The sequence below is a fragment of the Taudactylus pleione genome, unplaced genomic scaffold (genome assembly GCF_031769625.1).
Source record: "Taudactylus pleione unplaced genomic scaffold, aTauple2 ptg000377l, whole genome shotgun sequence".
Taxonomy (NCBI): domain Eukaryota; kingdom Metazoa; phylum Chordata; class Amphibia; order Anura; family Myobatrachidae; genus Taudactylus; species Taudactylus pleione.
In genome coordinates, this window is record NW_028284778.1 from 7,504,215 (window position 1) to 7,527,294 (window position 23,080).

Genomic DNA, 23,080 nt, shown 5'->3' on the forward strand with positions numbered 1-23,080 from the left:
GAGCTGGTTTCTGTTACCTCTATTGATATGCTGGAATAACCAGTTCTGTGTAAACTTCTAAGCTCTGGGAAAATTATCACATTTCATTTATATATTTGACTCTAATTGTATAAGGAATTATTATTGATTTTAATATACACACTGTAACAAATGTAATATGTTGTTAACTTATATTTTGTGAGCTGGAATGATTGGCTAGAAGGAACACAGGGTGGATTTGCCCCCCTGTGATGTTGTGTGTAAGAATGACATAAAAAGAGGGACTGTGAGCCCTGTGTGTGGTACAACCCTGTAACTTCTTTGAGTAGAAGAGCTGCCGATAAGATTCCTGTATGTGGTATATTTTTGGAAATCCTTTGTGGAGAATTGCTGTTTGATTTCTGAGTGATATTCCCCTTCAGGCGGAAGGGAGGGTCTTCTTTAAGACTTTGAGCAATAAACATCTTGCCTGAATTCAATTGTGTCTCAATCCTGCGACCAACAGAATTGCGCAAAACGCTATTCCGTTCTCCTGCTGTTCTGGGTAAGAGCTCCGTGTCTCCAAGTTCAAGCCCTCTGCCAAGCTACCGTGCAGACCTGGTCCATTGCGAGGGATCAGGAGGAATCAGCCAACACCAATCAGGGGGTGTGGCCGCAGCTAGTCAAATGCGTACGCAGCAGAAGCGGTTGGCAGCATTGTTACACGCCCACGGCGCAGTGGGCGGAGTCATTGACAGGCGGTCACTGACGGTGAGTGGGAGTCCAAAAGCGCTAACCCGTGACCAGGGACGGCCTAGGCGAAAGGCGTCCGGTCACAACCTCATTCAGACCCGGTCGCAAGCGCTGCGCGCTCGCAACCGGGTCGATGTTTTGGTCCTGCGCAGCGGCCGCACTCGCTCCGGAGCTCACTACAAAAGGGCCGGCTGTCGATGTTGATCGACAGCTCGGCCCGTTTTGTAGGCGTGGCGGGGGAGTGGCTACACAAACGGAGGCGTTCCTAACGGAACGCTTGCCGTTTTGTGGGCGGCCGCACTGACATCAGCTCGATCAGAGCAGGAAGGTCCCTGGGGCTTGCGGTTGCTAAGACCCAACCTTAGGGTCTCGTCGCAAGCCCTGATGGTCGCGATGGTCTTGACCATCGCGACCATCACCCTGGTCGGTCGCTAAGCTGTGGGTGGTAACCCACAGCTTAGCTAGCGACCAGGAGGCCGCACTAAAAAAAAGAAGCGTCCGCCCTCATTCAGAGAGAGCGATCGCTTCTTGCGAGCGCCTCTGAATGAGGGCCTTAGTATCAGTGATTATCCCCACAATTCAATAACGTTTATTGATACGCAACAGGGCACTAAAGTGAAATTGTCCCACACTGCTTCTGGGTGTACTGAATATGTGCATATTTCACTCTATAATTTGCAATCTGCTAGTCAGGCAGTTCCAGACACATACAGTGACATAGTGTGTTATATATGTGTCTCCAAAAGCTGCACTAATGATAATCTCACTCCTCTATGGTCTATCTGGATATCTATTAGCTGGTCTGCACGGTTCACTTCAACATATTCTTATTGTAACATTATTTCATTGGTGAGACTGAGTAACGGCCATTTCAAAACGCAGCAAACCACCAACGCAGCGTTTCGCTTGTTAGCTTTGTCTTTCATTGTTTGCTTATATTACATGTGTTAGTGGTAGCACCCAATATACAATTTTGACCTAATAGTATATACAGGGGGCTTATGCTATTATGTGTATTTATTATCTAATACTGTGTAACTGGACTCCACCTATTTTTTGTCAATCTGTCTGGTGGGAAGGATATTCTGGTCTGTCTTCCAGTCTTTGGGATCAAATTTCTATTGTTATTTGCTCCCATAGGGATGTAGTCAGCATCCGGCGTGCAGGGTGCCGACGATGTAAAAACCAGCGCCAGAATCCCAACAGCGTTGGGATTTACACTATAGAATCCCAACTGCACCAAGGGGGAGGTTAGGGTTAGGCACTAAGGGGGAGGTTAGGGTTAGGCACTAAGGGGGAGGTTAGGGTTAGGCACTAAGGGGGAGGTTAGGGTTAGGCACTAAGGGGGAGGTTAGGGTTAGGCACTAAGGGGGAGGTTAGGGTTAGGCACTAGGGGAAGGTTAGGGTTAGTGTTAGGCACTAAGGGGGAGAGTTAGTGTTAGGCACTAAGGGGGAGGTTAGGGTTAGGCACTAAGGGGGAGGTTAGGGTTAGGCACTAGGGGGAGGGTTAGGGTTAGGCACTAGGGGGAGGGTTAGGGTTAGGCACTAGGGGAAGGTTAGGGTTAGTGTTAGGCATTTAGACTATAGAATCCCAACTGCCAGCATCGCAAAGGTAAGTATTGGGTGTTAGGTTTAGGGTTAGGCACTAGGGGGAGGGTTAGGCACTAGGAGGTGGGTTAGGGTTAGGCACTAGGGGGAGAGGGTTAGGGTTAGGCAGTAGGGGGAGGGTTAGGGTTAGGCACTAGGGGAAGGTTAGGGTTAGTGTTAGGCATTTAGACTATAGAATCCCAACTGCCAGCATCGCAAAGGTAAGTATTGGGTGTTAGGTTTAGGGTTAGGCACTAGGGGGAGGGTTAGGGTTAGGCACTAGGAGGAGGGTTAGGCACTAGGAGGAGGGTTAGGGTTAGGCACTAGGAGGTGGGTTAGGGTTAGGCACTAAGGGGGAGGGTTAGGGTTAGGCACTAAGGGGGAGGGTTAGGGTTAGGCACTAAGGGGGAGGGTTAGGGTTAGGCACTAGGGGGAGGTTAGGGTTAGGCACTAGGGGGAGGTTAGGGTTAGGCACTAAGGGGGAGGTTAGGGTTAGGCACTAAGGGGGAGGTTAGGGTTAGGCACTAAGGGGGAGGTTAGGGTTAGGCACTAAGGGGGAGGTTAGGGTTAGGCACGAAGGGGGAGGTTAGGGTTAGGCACTAAGGGGGAGGGTTAGGGTTAGGCACTAAGGGGGAGGGTTAGGGTTAGGCACTAAGGGGGAGGGTTAGGCACTTAGGGGGAGGGTTAGTGTTAGGCACTAAGGGGGAGGTTAGGGTTAGGCACTAGGGGGAGGTTAGGGTTAGGCACTAGGGGGAGGTTAGGGTTAGGCACTAAGCGGGAGGTTAGGGTTAGGCACTAGGGGAAGGTTAGGGTTAGTGTTAGGCACTAGGGGGAGAGTTAGTGTTAGGCACTAAGGGGAAGGTTAGGGTTAGGCGCTAAGGGGGAGGTTAGGGTTAGGCACTAGGGGGAGGGTTAGGCACTAAGGGGGAGGTTAGGGTTAGGCACTAAGGGGGATTTTAGGGTTAAGCACTAGGGGGAGGGTTAGGGTTAGGCACTAGGGGGAGGTTTAGGCACTAGGGGGAGGGTTAGGGTTAGGCACTAGGGGAGGGTTAGGGTTAGGCACTAGGGGGAGGGTTAGGGTTAGTGTTAGGCATTTAGACTATAGAATCCCAACTGCCAGCATCGCAAAGGTAAGTATCGGGTGTTAGGTTTAGGGTTAGGCACTAAGGGGGAGGGTTAGGGTTAGGCACTAGGGGGAGGGTTAGGGTTAGGCACTAAGGGGGAGGTTAGGGTTAGGCACTAAGGGGGAGGTTAGGCACTAGGGAGTGTTAGGCACTAGGGGGAGGGTTAGTGTTAGGCACTAAGGGGGAGGTTAGGGTTAGGCACTAAGGGGGAGGTTAGGGTTAGGCACTAAGGGGGAGGTTAGGGTTAGGCACTAAGGGGGAGTTTAGGGTTAGGCACTAGGGGGGAGGTTAGGGTTAGGCACTAAGGGGGAGGTTAGGGTTAGGCACTAAGGGGGAGGTTAGGGTTAGGCACTAGGGGGAGGGTTAGTGTTAGGCACTAGGGGGAGGGTTAGTGTTAGGCACTAGGGGGAGGGTTAGTGTTAGGCACTAAGGGGGAGGTTAGGGTTAGGCACTAGAGGGAGGGTTAGGCACTAAGGGGGAGGTTAGGGTTAGGCACTAAGGGGGAGGTTAGGGTTAGGCACTAAGGGGGAGGTTAGGGTTAGGCACTAAGGGGGAGGGTTATGCACTAAGGGGGAGGTTAAGGTTAGGCAATAGGGGTAGGGTCAGGCACTAAGGGGGAGGTTAGGGTTAGGCACTAGGGGGAGGGTTAGGGTTAGGCACTAGGGGGAGGGTTAGGGTTAGGCACTAGGGGGAGGTTTAGGGTTAGGCACTAGGGGGAGGTTTTGGGTTAGGCACTAGGGGGGGGGTTTAGGGTTAGGCACTAAGGGGGAGGGTTAGGTTTGGAGTGCGGGAAGGGTGAGGTTAGGTTCAGGCACTGGTAATGGGTAGAGGTTAGCATTACAAGTACTTACCTACGGGTGACAGGATTCTGACTGTCGAGATACCGCTGTGGGTATTCTGACCGTTGCCATCCCGACCTCCGGGATTCCATATCCGTCCCTCTCCCATACATTACAAGATTTTCCTTCCCAGTAGACAGGTTGGATAGACATATCTATAGTTGTGTACGCAGCCTTATGAAGGCACTTGTGCACCAGCAAGAAGATACGGAAAAAAACATATCCTGTTAGGGATCCCTGCGGAGCGGAGATGGGAAACACACTTTATCCTAGGTTCACTGGGGAGACTGGGGATGCAGTCAGGAAAGCCGACAGTCTAAATGCCGACCGCTGGCTTCCCGACAGTGTAATCCCGACAGGGGTCTAATTACAGGCATTGAAATCTCGACGCATGTCATTATACCTACGCCGGGCGCCCGGCAGACCATACGAAGGTAAGCAGGGCACGGATAGCCGAGGGTGGGGGGGGAGGGTTTGGTTAGGGGCTCCTGAGGGGGGGACTTAGAGTTAGGTACCCCCCCCCCCCGGGAGGTTTAGGGGAGGGGAAGGGGGGGTTAGGGTTAGCCACCCCCGGGGGTAGGTTAAGGTTAGGAACCCCCCCCGGGAGGGTTAGGTTTAGGCTGCGGGGAAGGGGGCATTAGGTTTAGGCACTAGGGGGGAGGTTAGGGTTAGGCACCCCTAAGGGAGGGATAGGGGTGGAGTGGGTTAGGGATCCTCACTTTCTGCTTTCCAGCGTCCTCCGGGCTAACATCCGGTGGTATATCATACCGATTCCGGGAGAATGACCTGAGGGTGGAATGAGGAGGAAAAGGTGGGCTGTCAGGGATCTGGCCTGGGGAAATATCTTGTCTTATGGTGGTGTGTATATTATACTATGTTTAATAATCACTTGTTATCAGGTGTGTGACCTGTGTATAGTGATCTGTGTATCAGGTGTGTGATATCAGTGTGACCTGTGTATAGTGATCAGTGTGTATCTGGTGTGTGATATCAGTGTGACATGTGTATAGTGATCAGTGTGTATCAGGTGTGTGACCTGTGTATAGTGATCAGTGTGTATCAGGTGTGTGATATCAGTGTGACCTGTGTATAGTGATGATCAGTTTGTATTTCTACCCTCTTGTGCTACTCCCTACTGTAATTTAATTTATCTCTTACTCCCCACTAGGGCAACTAACACTTGGCTGCTTATGTGGGTGTAAAGGACGCTAATATAGCAATATTTATTATATGTCCGTGTCCTGCTTTGTATTGCAAGTCGCTGGTTACTTATTTGTTTATGTACTTTGTAAGGCGCTGCGGAACACTTGTGGCACCATATAAATAAATGATAATGATAATAATAATATCAGATGTGTGATATCAGTGTGACCTGTGTATAGTGATCACTGTGTATCAGATGTGTGACCTGTGTGTATCAGATGTATGATATCTGTGTGTGTTTCCTGTTTCAATATGTTACCTATAGTCTGTAATATTTATTATAATTAGATTTTTAATAGACAAGTGAGCTGTGAGGAACCAGAGAATCTTACTAGAAGTCACGTGAGGCTAAGTGTCCGGTATATATCAGTTTGACCTGTGTATAGTGATCAGTGTGTGATATGGCTCAGGAAAGAGGAGGGCTTAATAGTTACTCTGTTTCCTGAATTAATATGATACATGTACTCTGATATTTATTATAATTATTATTTTTACTTTTAGACACTTGAGGAACTAGAGAATCTTTACTAGAAGTCAAGTTTCACTGAGGATGGACAAGGACAGGACTCACATGACGGAGAGAATACTAAATCTCACCCTGGAGATCATCTACCTGTTGACTGGGGAGGTGAGAGGGTCTGGGAGTGTCACAGTGACATCACTTATATCTATAGTAATAATACAGGGACATGACTGGGGAGGTGAGAGGATCTGGGAGTGTCACAGTGACATCACTTATATCTATAGTAATAATACAGGGACATGACTGGGGAGGTGAGTGGGTCTGGAAGTGTCACACTGACATCACTTATATCTACAGTGATAATACAGAGAGATGACTGGGGAGCTAAGGGGATCTGGGAGTCTCACATTGACATCAGTTTGTACTATAGTAATGTTGATTCTAGCAACCTGCACCTGTCACAACCCGTGCAGTTCCTCTTTCCTGCCAGGGCTGTCACTCTCTGCTCTGGTGCTTCTAGCAGACTCAGCTGATGCAACAAACTGCTGAGATACAGACCAGAGTGTGCTTGAAGTACCAGAGCAGAGAGCGACACCCAAGGCAGAAAAGAGGAACTGCACATGTTGTGACAAGTGCAGGTTACTATAGTAATAATACAGGGACATGACTGGGGAGGTGAGAGGATCTGGGAGTATCACAGTGACATCAGATATCTATAGTAATATAACAGGGACATGACTGGGGAGGTGAGGGGATCTGGGAGTGTCACAGTGACATCACTTATATCTATAGCAATAACAAAGCAGCAGGGAGCCGGCTCAGATATAGTCCCAGTCCTCACTGGAGTTGTGCTTTAGTACATTGCTCACAGTATGTTGTTGGTTTTTTTTAATGTCACTGACACAACGATGTCTGAGCTGCAGGATATACTACTCATTTTCCTGTATATAGGAGATTGTTACAAGACTTGTTTTTGTGAAAAAGTCTTCTTGTACATTGTGCAAAATGAACACCTAAAAAAACAGCCCCATTTAGGTGGAGTTTAATTTACCTTCTAATTGTTGTATCCTCCAATACATAGGGTTACAGAGTAGTGAAGAAGACATCCGGCGAGTGTGAGACACCCAGCAGCCGTCCTCATGTGTCAGGAATACTGAGCAGGACCCAGAGCCCCATCACGGTGCCTCCACCTCACTCACTGATACATGAGAGACACGATGACCAGAAGATCCTGGAACTCACCAACAAGATAATTCAGCTGCTGACTGGAGAGGTGACTGCTGGGAATGGGACATTATACAGTAACACCAGGGGATGTCTGGGTGATGACTGAAGAGGTGACTGCTGGGAATGTGACATTATACAGTAACACAGGGGGATGTGTCTGGGTGATGTGTGTGTCGGGTTCCAATAAGGTATCAGGATGTCACTGTCTATGTCTCCATGCAGGAGGGGGAGTATATAGAGGAACACAGGGGTCTGTATAAGGACGTGATGATGGAGAATCACCGGCCCCTCACATCACTGGGTAAGAGGAGACTGTCATTTATTGTACAAGGGAGAGCAGGTATGGTGGTCCCCTATATACACACATCACCTGATAATCACATATGTACAATGTACTCAGTCACTGTGTCTCCTACAGATGTACCCAAAAACAGAAATACCCCAGAGAGATGTCCCCGTCCTCTGTATTCACAGGATTGTACAGAGGAGAATCACAGGACCCCACAGGATTATCAGGTAGATGGGATTTAGGGTTTCACCAATACACTATAGTGATTGTCACTGTATGGTGGGGATGCAGTTACTATACCGACACCTGGGATGCCGCCTGCCGGGATCCCAATAAGCGTCGGAGGACCGGCAACGGAATCTTGACATGGCTGGAGATGCCGACGCTGGAATCCTGACAACTGCCATCCCGAACGTAAGTATAGCGGGGATGGGTAGGTGTTAGCCACGGGGGGTGGGTTAGGATTAGGCCCCCCGAGGGACTTAGGATGCGGGAGGGGGGAGGTTAGGGTCCACACAGGGGTGTTAGGTTCAGGCACCAACGGGGGGAAGATAGGAGTAGGCTTCAAAGGGGGAGGGTTAGCTTTAGGCACTTACCAGGAGGGTTAGTGTGCATGGTGGGGAGGTTTAGTATCGGGCTACAGGCAACGAGGGTTAGGGGGTTATAGGACAGGGGAACACTACTTACCGTTCCCCTGTCGGGATTATCCTCATCGGCATGTCACTGTCTGTATAGTGATAGGTGGAATCACAAGTGTCCGGATATTATACCCATTCCTGTTTGATGTGTAGAGAAGCTGTGTGTGTCTTATTTACTGGGATTCAAGGGGGTACATTTTACTAAAGTGAGCGTTTTTAGAAGTGGGGGATGTTGCCCATAGAAACCAATCAGATCCTACTTATAACATTTAACTAGCACCTTCTAGAAGATAATATGTAGAATCTGATTGGTTGCTATGAGCAACATCTCCACTTCTAAAAACTCTCACTTTAGTAAATTTATCCCATGTACATAATGTAAATTATTAAAACTAGACATTTTTTAACTTATTTAATTTTAATATTTTGGGGTTTAGTGTGAAGGTCTGGCTGAAAATAAGGCAGAATATACAGGAGGAGAAGAAGAGACGTATGTGACAGATAAGAAGGCAGAAGATATAGAGGGAGAAGAAGAGACGTATGTGACTGATAGTAAGGCAGAAGATATAGAGGGAGAAGAAGAGACGTATGTGACTGATAGTAAGGCAGAAGATATAGAGGGAGAAGAAGAGACGTATGTGACTGATATGAAGGCAGAATTTTTAGAGGGAGAAGAAGAGCCTTATGTGACTGATATGAAGGCAGAAGATATAGAGGGAGAAGAAGAGACGATTGTTACTGATATGAAGACAGAAGATATAGAGGGAAAAGAAGAGCTGTATGTGAGGGGTGATCAACAGTGTAAGGAGGAGGAAATCCTTCCAGATATCAGCACAGGTGAGTAATAAACACTTATTACAGAAAAGAGTAACATATTCTTCTTGCTCAGTAACCACAAGAATCTCTCGGCCTACACCCTCCTCAGTCAGTACAAACTAATAATGTATAAGGAGTAATAATGTGTCAGTAGTAATCAGCCCCTATTATACTCCTGCTCTCCCCCTCACATCATGTCACTGTGTGTTACCAGCCCAGAGATCTGACCAGTCTCCTCCCCACACTCTCTGGTGTATCTCATACATCAGGAGCCATCAGCCCCTATTATACTCCTGCTCTCCTCCTCACATCATGTCACTGTGTGTTACCAGCCCAGAGATCTGACCAGTCTCCTCCCCACACTCTCTGGTGTATCTCATACATCAGGAGCCATCAGTCCCTATTATACTCCTGCTCTCCCCCTCACATCATGTCACTGTGTGTTACCAGCCCAGAGATCTGACCAGTCTCCTTCCTGCACTATAAAACCGTATACTCACACATCACAACAAACTCCATGTATACACACACACAAAGCTATAAGCACACTTATTATTGCACAGTGCTTCCACCAATGCTTGTCTACAATGAATAATTCAGCCTATAATAGTAGTGTGACTGTAACAGTGGGATTGTGGCACCTGAGTGTGACCAGAGGGACATATAGTGGCTGTTCCACTGTTGCCGTTTGCTACCTATGTGTCCACCTGGAGACCTGTGAGTAGTGTAACCGGTGGCCAGGACATGCTGCTAGTGTACACAGCTACTCTGCTTCCATGTCTCCAGTGTGTGTGTAAGAGAAGTGACTGGTTGCCCAGTGTCACTGGCTTATGTGGTTTCCTGTCCCATGATACTAGCTGGGCAATGTGTAAGCTTGGGGAATGTTACTCACCACATGTCACCGTGGCTGGGTCTATGCTGTCTGCTTGGTAATACCGTTGTGTTGTATTTTATCTGTGCAGCAAGAGCCATATCTGTGTATGTACAGTTATTATTGTAATAAAGTAGCTGTACATTGTAAATTCAAATTATACATCGTGGACTTACTAATAGTATTATTAACCATTATATTTATGGGGTCCTTATTGCCTTACGCATTATATAAACAGAACACATTGCAAGCCTAACAAGAGAATAGTGCAAAAGACTTACAGTACAAAACATTGTAGCACATGGGACACCAGCTATAACAACATTGCAGCTTATACAGTCACAGTAACCACAGAAGCAGCACGGGCTGAGCCCACTGGTTTGGTGCCGCTGTTAGTATTGGGAAGGAGGTTATAGTGTAGGCCAGGGAAAAGAAAGAACAAAGGGAAGAGGGCTTTGCTCATTAGAGCTTACAATCTGTAGGTGGAGGGGTGAGACAGTGAGCAAGGAGCATAAAGAGGTGGGTTACAATTAGACCAGGAAAGCTTTAGTAAAGGTGAAGGTGGGACGTAGTAGAGGTAAAATTTGAGAGTCTGTGTGATGCTTTGGAGAGAGGCGGAGAGAGTGAGAGTTCCAGTGGTGAAGAACAGCATTGGCAGAGTGTTATAGGCAGGAGTGGGAGAATATAATTAGTTGGGATGAGAGGCGCCAGGCATTGGAAGAGCAAAGTGGGTGATGGGAATCTGGAGAGAGATGTAGAAAGAGATGTGTGTGTGTGTGTGGGGGGGGGGACATTTGGTGGCTTTGTGGGTGAGTGTGAGGAGTTTGAATTGGATGGAGAATCAGTGTTGGACCTTTGGGATAGTGGAGGTAGAAGTAATAGTTTTGAGAAGATGACCCGAGCAACAGCATTGAGGACAGATTACAGTAGATGACTGTCTTAGTTGCCATCTGGGTGAGAGAGGGTCAGATCCTTGAGATATTTTGAAGGTGGAAGCGGCAAGACTGGGAGAGGGCCTGAATGTGAGTATTGATGGAGAAGGGTGAGTTAACTATATCTCAAGAGTCGAGTGGGATAGAACAAATGGTGAGGTTGTTGATGGATGAGGGAGGTGAGGGCACTCCAGATGGTGAGAAGATGATCAGCTCAGTCTTAGACATGTTAATTGTAAAATATTTCTAAGACATCCAAGAACATTTGCTCCTCAATATAAATAATTGTCTATTCTTATACCTTTGTTTCCAGTAGATGGACACACAAGCAGGAATACCTCGGAGGGAGATCTCTTTGTGTTTCCAGATTTTAAAATAGAAGATAAGAACATCAGACAAGATTCTCCAGTAGAAACCCCCATTACTCTAAATATACATCCATCACTTCACAGATCATCTGATCCCTCTAATCATGAGGAAGGTTCTCCTGATAATTCAGATCTTGCTACACACAGTACAGCTCATAAAGGTGATACGATATTCTGTTGTTCTGAGTGTGGTAAACGTTCTATATGTCAGTCAGTTTCTATTAGATATCAGAAAACTTACTCCGCTAAGACAGCATTTCCATGTCCTGAGTGTGAGAAATGTTTTACACAGAAATCAGCTCTTGTTGAACATCAGAGACATCACACAGGTGAGAGGCCATTTTCCTGTTCTGAGTGTGGGAAATGTTTTACACTGAAATCACATCTTGTTGGACATCAGAGAACTCACACAGGTGAAAAGCCATTTTCATGCTCTGAGTGTGGGAAATGTTTTACACTGAAATCAAATCTTGTTGTGCATCAGCGAACTCACACAGGTGCGAAACCATTTCTATGTTCTGTGTGTGGGAAAAGTTTTAGGAAGAAATCACATGTTATTAAACATCAGAGAACTCACTCAGGAGAAATGGAGTTTCAATGAGCTGAAATTCATGGGCCATAGATACTGCACAGAGCACAATCCAGTTTTGAACGGGGAAAACACATAATAAATAGAGTCTAAATAATGACTAAGTAAACAACAATATGTAGGTGGTATCTAGTGATAGAATCAATGCGATGCTGCCAGTCCATATGTTATAGTCACTCGTAAATAAAGTACAACAGAGGGAAGTGAAGAGATGCTGTAGTGAGAGCATAGATCACAACGCAATCGGTCATCAGGAACATCTGCAAGTCACATATAAAGAGCTAATAACACTGTAACTGTTTATTATTGCGCAATAAACACCAATCTGGGGATACTCATCCTAGCTGGAGTTTCTACATCCTCACGGGGCCCCAATAGTTCCTACCAATTTATGTTTATTGCGCTACCATCATATACAGTTACAGTGTTATTGCGCTACCATCATATACAGTTACAGTGTTATCAGCTCTGTATATGTGACCTGCAGACACTCCTGGTGACTGATCGCAGTGTGGTCTATGCTCTTACCATTTTATTCACCTATATCACATTTATATGCTCATTTATATGCTTGAGATATTAAATAGCTGCTGAATATTTACACTATGGCCAATTGATGCAACTAATGTATATTGTTTAGGTACTACTTAGGGTGCATTAATACTAAATACTGTAAAAGCTGTGTACATTAATGTATATAATAAAAGCCTTTGTGGCATACAGTACATTGGATGTACCATTCACTCCCTGATAATCTAGATTCAGAGAACACAGATTGAACATAGTAAAGGGTCACCAGCCGCACAATGTGTCGCAGCACTTAGCTACCAATCACAGCTGTGCTCCTGAACGCCTGTCACATGTAGGGGTGCACCATGTGAGGAGGACAAGCAGGGGCGCAGACAGGCTCAGGAACCTATGTGCTAATGAGGCTTCATGGGTGTTTACATTACAAACCTTGTTCCCACAAGGGCTCAGTGATACTATAGATTATGAGTCCTGTGCTTAGATGTTGGTGTAGTCGGCCTGGTCAGCTGGACCGTATATGGGGCCATAACTGCAACTCTTTCTGTACAAATAGGGGTTACATGACGTGTGTGTGGAGTCTGTAACGCGTATTCCCAACATGTGTAGGTAACACAATACCACGATGAAATGAATAACTGATAGAAGAGACCAGCCTACAATGATGGAATGTGTAGGATAAGACATGTAATTCTCTCTGTATTTAGGTCTGATCAGCATTAATAGATGCACCACTAAGACACATTGCGGTTAGAGTGGTGTAACTAGCGGTATATGTCCTGTAATAGGTAAAGAAGATACATGCAGTAGTGTGTGTGGGTGTAGAGTAGCGGTATATGTCCTGTAATAGGTAAAGAAGATACATGTGGTAGTGTGTGTGGGTGTAGAGTAGCGGTATATGTCCTGTAATAGATAAAGAAGACATGTGGTAGTGTGTGTGGGTGTAGAGTAGCGGTATATGTCCTGTAATAGGTAAAGAAGATACATGTGATAGTGTTTGTGGGTGTAGAGTAGTCTTTCAAATTTGTCTACTACAGCAAGAGGAAAAAAACATAGAAATACATGCACTGAAGTGAGCATATAGCAACATTGATAGGGAAGGACTTCTATGTTCTCAAAGCATTCAAAGATAATAATAAGTAAGTAATCGGAGGTGCACCCAGGAATAGAGCTGAAAATTGTAACACACAAACCAGAAAAAAAGATATTCCAATATGGGGCACTCAAGGACTTGTTTCACATTTTCATTTGACAATACATTGTCATCCAGCAGAGGGTAATGCCAAGCCACAAAACATCTAATACATAACCTTCATTGTGTTCACCTAAAATTTGTAGCAGTTAAACATTATAAAAGAAAATGTGCCCTAATGTGGCAGTGAGAATAACCGTGTCTTATTTACTGTCTCCTGGGGAGAATAACAGTGTCTTATTTATTGTCTCCTGGGGAGAATAACAGTGTCTTATTTATTGTCTCCCGGGGAGAATAACAGTGTCTTATTTACTGTCTCCCGGGGAGAATAACAGTGTCTTATTTACTGTCTCCTGGGGAGAATAACAGTGTCTTATTTTTTGTCTCCTGGGTAAATAACAGTGTCTTATTTATTGTCTCCTGGGGAGAATAACAGTGTCTTATTTATTGTCTCCCGGGGAGAATAACAGTGTCTTATTTATTGTCTCCCGGGGAGAATAACCGTGTCTTATTTATTGTCTCCTGGGGAGAATAACCGTGTCTTATTTACTGTCTCCTGGGGAGAATAACCGTGTCTTATTTATTGTCTCCCGGGGAGAATAACCGTGTCTTATTTACTGTCTCCTGGGGAGAATAACTGCGCGTCTTATTTATTGTCTCCTGGGGAGAATAACCGTGTCTTATTTATTGTCTCCCGGGGAGAATAACCGTGTCTTATTTACTGTCTCCTGGGGAGAATAACTGCGCGTCTTATTTATTGTCTCCTGGGTAAATAACAACATTCTCTTGACTAAATTTTAGGTCTCGGTCTTAGTGAGTATCCATCGGTGCATTCCTAATAAGCTCCTTATAAAATAAGATGAATGTCTCTTTAAATTGCATTCATCCAGAAATATAGTTAGTCTTAAAGTCACATATTCTTATGCTAGCCAGTATAAAGGCCCAAAATAGGTGATCCAGTGTCTTGTGGTAATGCAGATATAATAATATAATAACCTCATACGGATCAGTAAAGAGTAATTAACAAACAGGATACAATCTGCTGGGATTTATTGCTCTTCCCCAGTGATTCATCACACCAATATACTTTAATATTCTACAGATTTCGAGTTGTAAAAGGTTTATATCATTAAAAAGGTATGGTTGTCTATCGATATTCCCGTGATTACAGGTATTTTATATTATCATAATGGTCGCCATACACTTAATTTTATTTGGTAGTTGCACAGTAACTACAACCAACTTCGTATTTGTTAAACTGCAATATTATGTAATAAATACAGTATTAATGTTTTCTAATAATTCTCTGTCCCAATGTGACATAATATTACCTTCACTACTTATTTGAAGGAGAGATTAGGAAATAAAAGACACTGGATCCACACTATATTAGATATTCTATGTGGTGATAATTATTCAATAAATCCGTCTCATTCTTGATAATATCATTATCCCCAAATAAGTTTACTTATACTGCAGCAATGAATACACATGAAATAAATATTACATATTATGGCCTTGATTCATTTCCAGACAAAAAGCCGAGATCCGCGAAAAATTATTGCGGGTGACGTCACTTTGCCAGGTGGACACTTTCCGCTGTATTCAATTCCAAAGACTTTTCACGTACGCTATTTGCAGGTGGAAAAAATAGAATTGTGGTTTTGGGGTGCCAAGGTGGAGTAACCACTCGGCACCCTTGGAACAGCCCCTCCCAAAGGATAACTGCATATAAAAAAAAAAGTTACACCCCCCCAAAAAAAAAATTTTGAAAATGGGGGTGAAAAAGTACAAAGTGGGGGTACAAACTTAAAAACTAGCGAAATAGACTTTTGGGGGTCTGCAAGTATGGGTGAGGTTTTTTTTTATTGCAGGTGCTTGCTTCAGGTGCGTTTTTCACGTTTTTAAAACTTCACTTTAGCAACTTTAAACTATGCTAGTACCCATTTTCATGTACCCCAAATGTGTCAGTACTACTTATTTTCTCCCCAAAATACTGCTTGATGCCATTCTTCACCACTTGTGCAAAGATGCTAATTAGAAGCTATTGACTCAACTTAAGTACCTGAAATAGCTTTAATAGGGCTATTCGGGGACATCTATCTTGATCCCCAATGTTAGGGCATCTTTTGTGGGGGTGTCAGGCTGATTTCCCCATTTCTGACAGCACTTTTCACCTGTTCACCGGGTTCCGTTTTCGCGTGTTTTGGAATTTAATATGGTGAATAGCGGGGGCGCACACAAAAAGTTTTTGCGTCCAAAACATGCGATGTAGGTGAAAAGTCCAGCATGCGAAAAAGTATCGCAGGTTCGAAACGAATTGAATACAGGCCTATGTCTGATTTCAATTTTATAATTGTATGTGCTGGGATTAAAACTATTCTGAACTGTAACTTTTTATCTGGAGAATACTGGGTATAATTCTGTCAGGTAATGGAAGATCTATATTGACAATGAACACATTGTATTAAATATTTTGGAAACAGATCAATAATACGATTAGACATCAGTAATTTCATTGAATCCTTTATTAACAGATGATTCAAAAGACACTCTGCTACATAAGAGTTTATTCTTTTATTATTAATCACTTTTTTCATACTTTATTCACAATTCTTACTATACATTTTTAATAAATTTATTTCTCTTTGCTTTCTATATTATCCAAGTATTAAATCTCAAAGAATGAAATAAAGGTTATATTTTAATACTTGTGCCCCATATACGGATCCCTGTTCTTTCTTTTGTTCAATTCATATATATATTTTGGATATGTGGTGGCTTCCCCATTTATAATTCCGATTTAAAAATGATTAGTATCTGGGGTTATATTTCGAACATAAAATCTTTTGAATTGCAGTTTCCTGTGTAACAGATCCTTCTTTTGTATGTTCTATGTAACAAATGGAGGAGGACAAGGGGATTTCCAATGCTGGGCTATGGTGGCCCTGGCGGATACTATAATGTGACCGAGGACATAGCAGGCAGATTTAGGAACAGTGGAGGGATACCAATGTGGGAAGGGGTCTGGGGTTAAGGTGAGGCCTAATACATCATATATAAGGGTAAACGCTTCCGCCCAAAAAGGGCGTAAAACAGGACATTCCCAAAAAACATGGAAAATATAACCATCAGAATGGCAGAGACACCAGCACTATATTGAATCACAGGTCATATCTTATGGAGTTTAGAGGGAGTGAAGTACAATCTATTTAAGAGCTTGACATGCATGTCAGTATGATTGGTGCATTTAGAGAGGGAGAAGGAAGAAAGGTGAATGGATTCCCACTGTTTAAGGGTGAAAGTACGTTGGAGATCAGTCTCCCATTTATGCTGAACTAGGGACTTATCCGTCAGATCTGGGGGGGACGACAATAAACAATATCAGTAAGATGGCACCACGGGAAGAAGGTCTAGTCAACCTGCCTAGGACTCGATCCGGGGGTAATTGAAACACATTGAGATCAGTATACATACTATAAACCCAGTGTTTAAGTTGAAGGTAATAGAAAAAGGCTGAGGGACTTAAATTCAATTTAACACACAGGTCAAAAAATGGTTACATTGGAAGACGGGGAAAGGAAATCTGTCAGAGACCAGATACCTAGGCGCATCCAATAAGAGATATGCAGATGGGGCAGAGATCTATCTAACGCCTGGAGGAAAACATTCCTTGTGAGAAGGGTAAACTCAAAATGGGTTTTGTGCTTAAGATCCCAAACTCTTAGGTCATCGAGGACAGCTGCAGGGAACAGTGGACGGAGCTGATGGGGATGCCAAAGAAGGTCAGGGAGAGGGAAACCTTTAACGAAAGCAAGTTCCAAATCCACCCCAGGCTTAGAATGAAGGGGCAGAAACCAGTCACATAATTGGGAGAGTAGGGCAGCCTCATGATATCTAATTAGATCAGGAAGTGTAAGACCCCCCTGTGGTTTTGAGTGAATCATACGATAAGCCATTCTGGGGGGGCTTACGTTTCCACACATAAGAAAACATCAATCGTCTCACCTGTTGTAGTAATGTACGGGGGATTGCATAGGGAATGGCATAAGATAGCTGCATCAGTATTGGTTACAACATAATTTTAAACGCCACCAGGCGGCCTAACCAGTAGACCTCGTGACACATCCAAGCTGTGGCTAAGGACATCAACTGGGTCAATAAGGGGGTGTAATAAACCTTGTGAACATTTTTAATGCTAGAGGGGATGATGTTTGGGGAAGGCCCTTTCTATTCCAACATGACTGTGCCCCAGTGCAATAAAGCAAGGACTATAAAGACATGGTTTGATGAGTTTGCTGTGGAAGAACTTGACTGGCCCACTCTGAGCCCTGACCTCAACCGCATTGAGCACCTTTGGGTTGAACCGGAATGGAGATTGCGAGCCAGACGTTCTCATCCAACATCAGTGCCTGACCTCATACATACACTACAGAATGAATGGGCACAAATTCCCACAGAGACCCACCAAACACTTGCGGAATGCCTTCTAAGAAGAGTGGAAGCTGTTATAAGTGGCCTATCTTCTGCATTAAAGTGAGTAGGGGTAAGCATTATAATTTTCACCTCACCTGTACAATACCCCAAATGAACAACTGAGCTTACTGTGATCAGCATTAAACACTACACATTGTTGGATCCTCTTATATATTACATGTATCTGTGATGACCACACGCTGATTGGTATAATCCATCATGGAAGAGAAATGGGGAATAAAGACCTCGAGATGAGTAATATAAGGAACGTACAGTTACAGTCATTATCTGTATCACCATAATATACATCACATTGTTTATGTACACTCACCAGTTCGCAGCACCGCTCTTCAGCACTATACACATTTTCTCACATAGTCTGTGAAGGTCTGTGGGATGGATCTTGAAGTGTTGTTAGGCGACAGCAGCCAGATCACTGAGGCCTTTATTCCCGGCCCTTACAGTGTAGATTTGTGGTGGTGACAATAATTGTCTCTGCTTTGTATTATTTATGCAGTGCCCACACAATTAGTATTGTTTTAATAAAAAAAAAATACCATTAGTTTCCTTATTTCTCCTAAAAAGGCCAAAAATAATCCCCCCAAAATAGGCAAACACATTTTTCATTGATTTGGAAGAAAGTGAAAAAAAACAACAATGTTTTTCATTTTTTCTCTAACCACCACCATGAAATACTTTGTGGTTTGTGCATCACCATAAATCCACCATTCCAAAGCAGCAAACAGCTGGATTCTACCCATAAGCCTCCATAATAAAATCTATTTTAAAAAATAATAATGTATTTATCTTCTCTGTGTATGACTGATATACATAAAATGTAACCCCTATATAACAATGACGTGATCTGTTATTACTGTGGAGAGTGGTGCCGATATCTAATAGAATAATAATGTATTTTATCTTCTCCGTGTATGACTGATATACATAAAATGTATCCCCTATATAACAATGACGTGATCTGTTATTACTGTGGAGAGTGGTGCCGATATCTAATAGAATAATAATGTATTTTATATTCTCCTAGTGTGACTGATATACATAAAATGTATCCCCTATATAACAACGACATGGTCTGTTATTACTTCAGAGTGGTGCTGCTATCTAATAGAATAAAGACAATACTAGAAGTGTCACCCGAGTGATTTATTCCAGTCTTATATTAATGACACATGGAGGATTAGGAAAGATTAGATCTGATAGGTGATGTATGAGGAGTTATATAGCAGCTATACACAGATGGGGTCATCCTCCAAAAAGATATAACACATTATACAAAGAGGAGGGTTGTACAGCGCTAGGGAAATCTAAGCTACAATAATAACATATGGCCTGATAAAGATGCATAAATGTATAGTATTTAATATGACAATATCAATGATAAAGTTACAAACATAATACATATAGATCATATAAAACAGGTCACTGGTATTCAGGCAACTTCAGATTAAAATAAGTGGGCACCAATAATAGTAAATAGAGAACCAGATGTAAATGGTGATCTCACAAGCTAATAGGTGATGAAAAGACGTTTGGTGCATCCGTGTAATTGCCAGTTGGCAGATAGTTATATTACCAGGTTGCTGTGACAGAAGTCTGTCGTCTTTAGCAGGAAAGCTCGCAGTGGGTGATGGCTGGTGGGTGTAAACGCTGGATGTCCCAACATTCCTGCTTTCACTTCTGGTCCGAATAAGAAAGGACAAGTGGCCCAAATGTGACCAATGGATAAAGTGACTAACGCGTTTCATTGTGGAATTAGACCCACAACCTCTTCAGAAGTGTGTATCATACAGTATGGCTGCCTTATATACCCAAGGAGCAGATCAAACAAGCATCAGGTGGGGAACCATAATTAGTCATGCCATATGTAAGAATAAAAAATGTATGATATATTCAACCACATGTGATCAGAACATACCAATCATGTCAAACTCTGCAGAGTGCCAGAATGAACTAGAGAAGAAGTCTAAGAATAATAAATATATAACATAGAAGGCAATCATTACCTAATGTATAATCAGCAAATGAGTTTGTAAAAACATTTTAAACTTAAGAATAAAAAGGTCCATTTACCAATTAATGCAGCACAGCTGCTGGTCCTGAGTCTGTGTCACATGATGTATACAATGGCACGTGATCGAAATGGACCAATCATGTCATTCTCTACAGAGTTCCAGACTGAACTAGAGAGGGTGTCTGGATAATCAGATCCACCCAGTCATGTGATATAAGCACACCCATGATCAGAATGGACCAATCATGGAGATCTCTGTAGAAAAAACCAGTAGGAGGAAGGGATGATTTGTTCCACCCGGCCATATGGTAAACCGCAATCACACCAATAATAATGAGTTAAGAGTTGTCATGGTGACGATATACAAATACAAGTCTCCGGGCACATAGCATGAGAACAAAGTCAAGTGACAGAGCTGGCCAATCCCAATCATCACATGTTATATACTGTATATCATAGTGATTCTCCTAAGTTATAACACAATAAGGTATAAATAACACACATGATATAGTAAGATAACGGATTAGTGATCTGTACACATTATAATCCCACATTGTAGTTATAATATTGATAATAGTAATAATGTGCGATAATGTCCACTAGTGTGTCACATTATAGGGTCACACCCCCGACCCCAATTACACTGATAAGGACAATATTGTATAAATATCTAGAATACAGAAAACAACTTAGATTTTGGCATAATAAGAGCCACATGAAGTTTCATTTATTTCATTATATACTGATAATGAATTTATACTGACACTATGGGGTATATGCAGGGGCGCCGAGAGGGGGGGAGTGGGTGCCGTTTGCCCGGGCTTCCTGAGGGGCCCGGGTCCGGCACCGCCCCCTCTCCCTTCTCTCCCACACAGCAGCAGCCATAGCAGTCTCCTATGCCTGTGGGGGGGGAGCGATCACACTGATTGCGCCCCCCCTGGCTTTGCGCCAGGCTGAGGGGCTCACAGAGCCCCCCTCCCCGGGGGCGCTGGAAAACTGTGTTTTTATTTTTTTTTCAAGCGGGCATGGCCACACCTCCCTCGATTAGGCCACACCCCCTCTGTACCTTGGCCTGGCAGAGCTCTCTACGGCCCTGGGTATATGCAATGGGCTGCGGCTTTGAGACATCGGTGAGTCCCATGCGAGACTGCCCGATGTTTTAAACTAGCATGGTTTTTCATATTAAAAGACTTTAAAACATTGGGCAGTCTCGCATAGCACTCGTTGATGTCTCTAAGTCGCAGCCTATTACAAATATCACATATGTACACACATATTCATATATATTTTGTGGCAATATCAAGGTAGGTGGAGATAGTGAGCCATGGATTCTGTGTGGGTCTGGAGGGATCCACCCACACAAGGAAGACAATGGAAGTGTGACCACACCTAAATGTAATTTAGGGCACTACCTCACTGTTTGACCCCTAAAAAAGTAAAACTGAAAGTATAACAGTTGTGTTGAGTCCCCCTGCCTCCTGTAGGTATGGACACTCCTCCAGGCACACTTACCTCTATGGTTGCCACAGTCCCACTTAGACTGTATCACCTGGCAGCCTGACTGGTCTACCTCATCAGCCCCACCTGGGATCTGTACACAAGGCAGCCCTTAGGTGTGGTCACACTTCCTTTGTCTTCCTTGTGTGGGTGGATCCGTCCAGACCCACACAGAATCCGTGGCTCACTATCTCCACCTAGCTTGATATTGCCACACATATTATATTTATATACATACATACATATACACACACACGCGAAGTGGAGGGATCATACGAATAGAATCACAAGAACGTAGTAAACAGAGGAGTATAACTAAAATCTGGGTGGTCGCTAGGACCAGGTGAGAGGTTCCCTACTACCGAGATTTCAGGAAGTAGAGTTCACTTTGACTGTTCCATTTAAACCATCTGGGTGGAGTGAATTCAGGGCCTGACTCAGAATCCAAGCGCGAATTCGCATGCTCCCAGTCAGTTTTGTTTCTGCACTAGCATCGCACTGCACGTGTGCGAACCAGTCACTGCGGTCGAGTAAGGGTTCTCAGTGTGTACGCATTCCCTCCTGAACTTGACTGACAGGAAGTGCCGTTTGTGGGGTGGTCAGAGAAATGCAGGTGTGTCTGTGCGTTTAAGCGCCATTATGGGGGCATGTATAATTAAGACCATGCGGCGGCATACGCAGCCAGAGGTCTAATTGCACCCAGGGATGCGTATTAGAATATTATCGCAGCGGCCGGGAGAGTGCGATTTTTCAGGTGTCTTCCTTGCTGAATCGGGCCCTCAGTTAGAACATCTGTTACGATCCCAGGGGAGCTGCTGTGTAAGACCCCCTAGAGGCACGCTGGTGAGGTCGTCTGCCAATAACAGCCCCCATTGTTCCCTTTGTTAAAGTAAAATAATTGTGAAGTCCACTCCGCTTACTTGGAGTTCCAAAGTCCAAAAGATTTATTTGCACAAAGAAATACAAAAAGAGTATGGCCCCATACAATGCGCATGCGTGGCTGGCACCAACACAAGGCATCAATTCTCAATGCACTGACTTCCAAAGGTCACTGCAGTACAATTTATAGGTTCACATTCAAATAGTCCTTAGGGAATAAAATCATTGGGTACAGGCAGGGATCTGTGTATACTCGACGTTGGATAGGTCAGTTCCTTCTTTGTGTGTGCAGCCGGATCTTCATAAAGCCAGAGGGCCCAGCCGATGATAACTATCCCATTCTGGATTTCCTTTGTTTTACAGTATCATGGGTGAGGGGAAATATTGAGTTTCAGGAGCAGCACATTACATTGATTAACTGCAAATAAAGGGATCTAGAACATTACATCAATAATATTACATTTATATTTACAGCAGAGATGCAGTATTTATCTATAAAACAATACATATTAAATGCTGATTAGAATAATACTAAACATCAATATACAGTTATACAAATTAAATAAAAAAATAGGTGATTACACTTATAATGAAAATTATATTTATAATAACATACAGAAAGTATTGTATTTTATTGTACTTCAAAGGAGTGACCTGAATGCAGATAGGCGACCAAAATGGCAAAGGTGCGACATTGATGGTAATGTGCGGCCTTGAGGGCCGAGATGCGGCCTTGTAGGTGGTATGCAGCCTTGAGGGCCAAGGTGCAGCTTTAGTGGCAAGGTGGGGCCTTGAAGGGCAAGATGTGGCTTTGTAGGTGGT

General features: G+C 43.9%; 1 protein-coding gene across 1 annotated transcript in view; it reads left to right on the plus strand.

The window, feature by feature from the left end:
* The window catches only part of LOC148508109 (uncharacterized), a 60,842-nt gene that overhangs the window by 8,552 nt on the left and 29,210 nt on the right, over positions 1-23,080 (plus strand). Inside the window, 6 exon segments of the mRNA XM_088445075.1 lie at positions 5,966-6,092; positions 7,009-7,200; positions 7,377-7,455; positions 7,573-7,670; positions 8,519-8,918; positions 11,014-11,667. Of these exon segments, the coding sequence (XP_088301201.1) occupies positions 6,015-6,092; positions 7,009-7,200; positions 7,377-7,455; positions 7,573-7,670; positions 8,519-8,918; positions 11,014-11,667 (1,501 nt within the window). The 5' untranslated portion in view covers positions 5,966-6,014.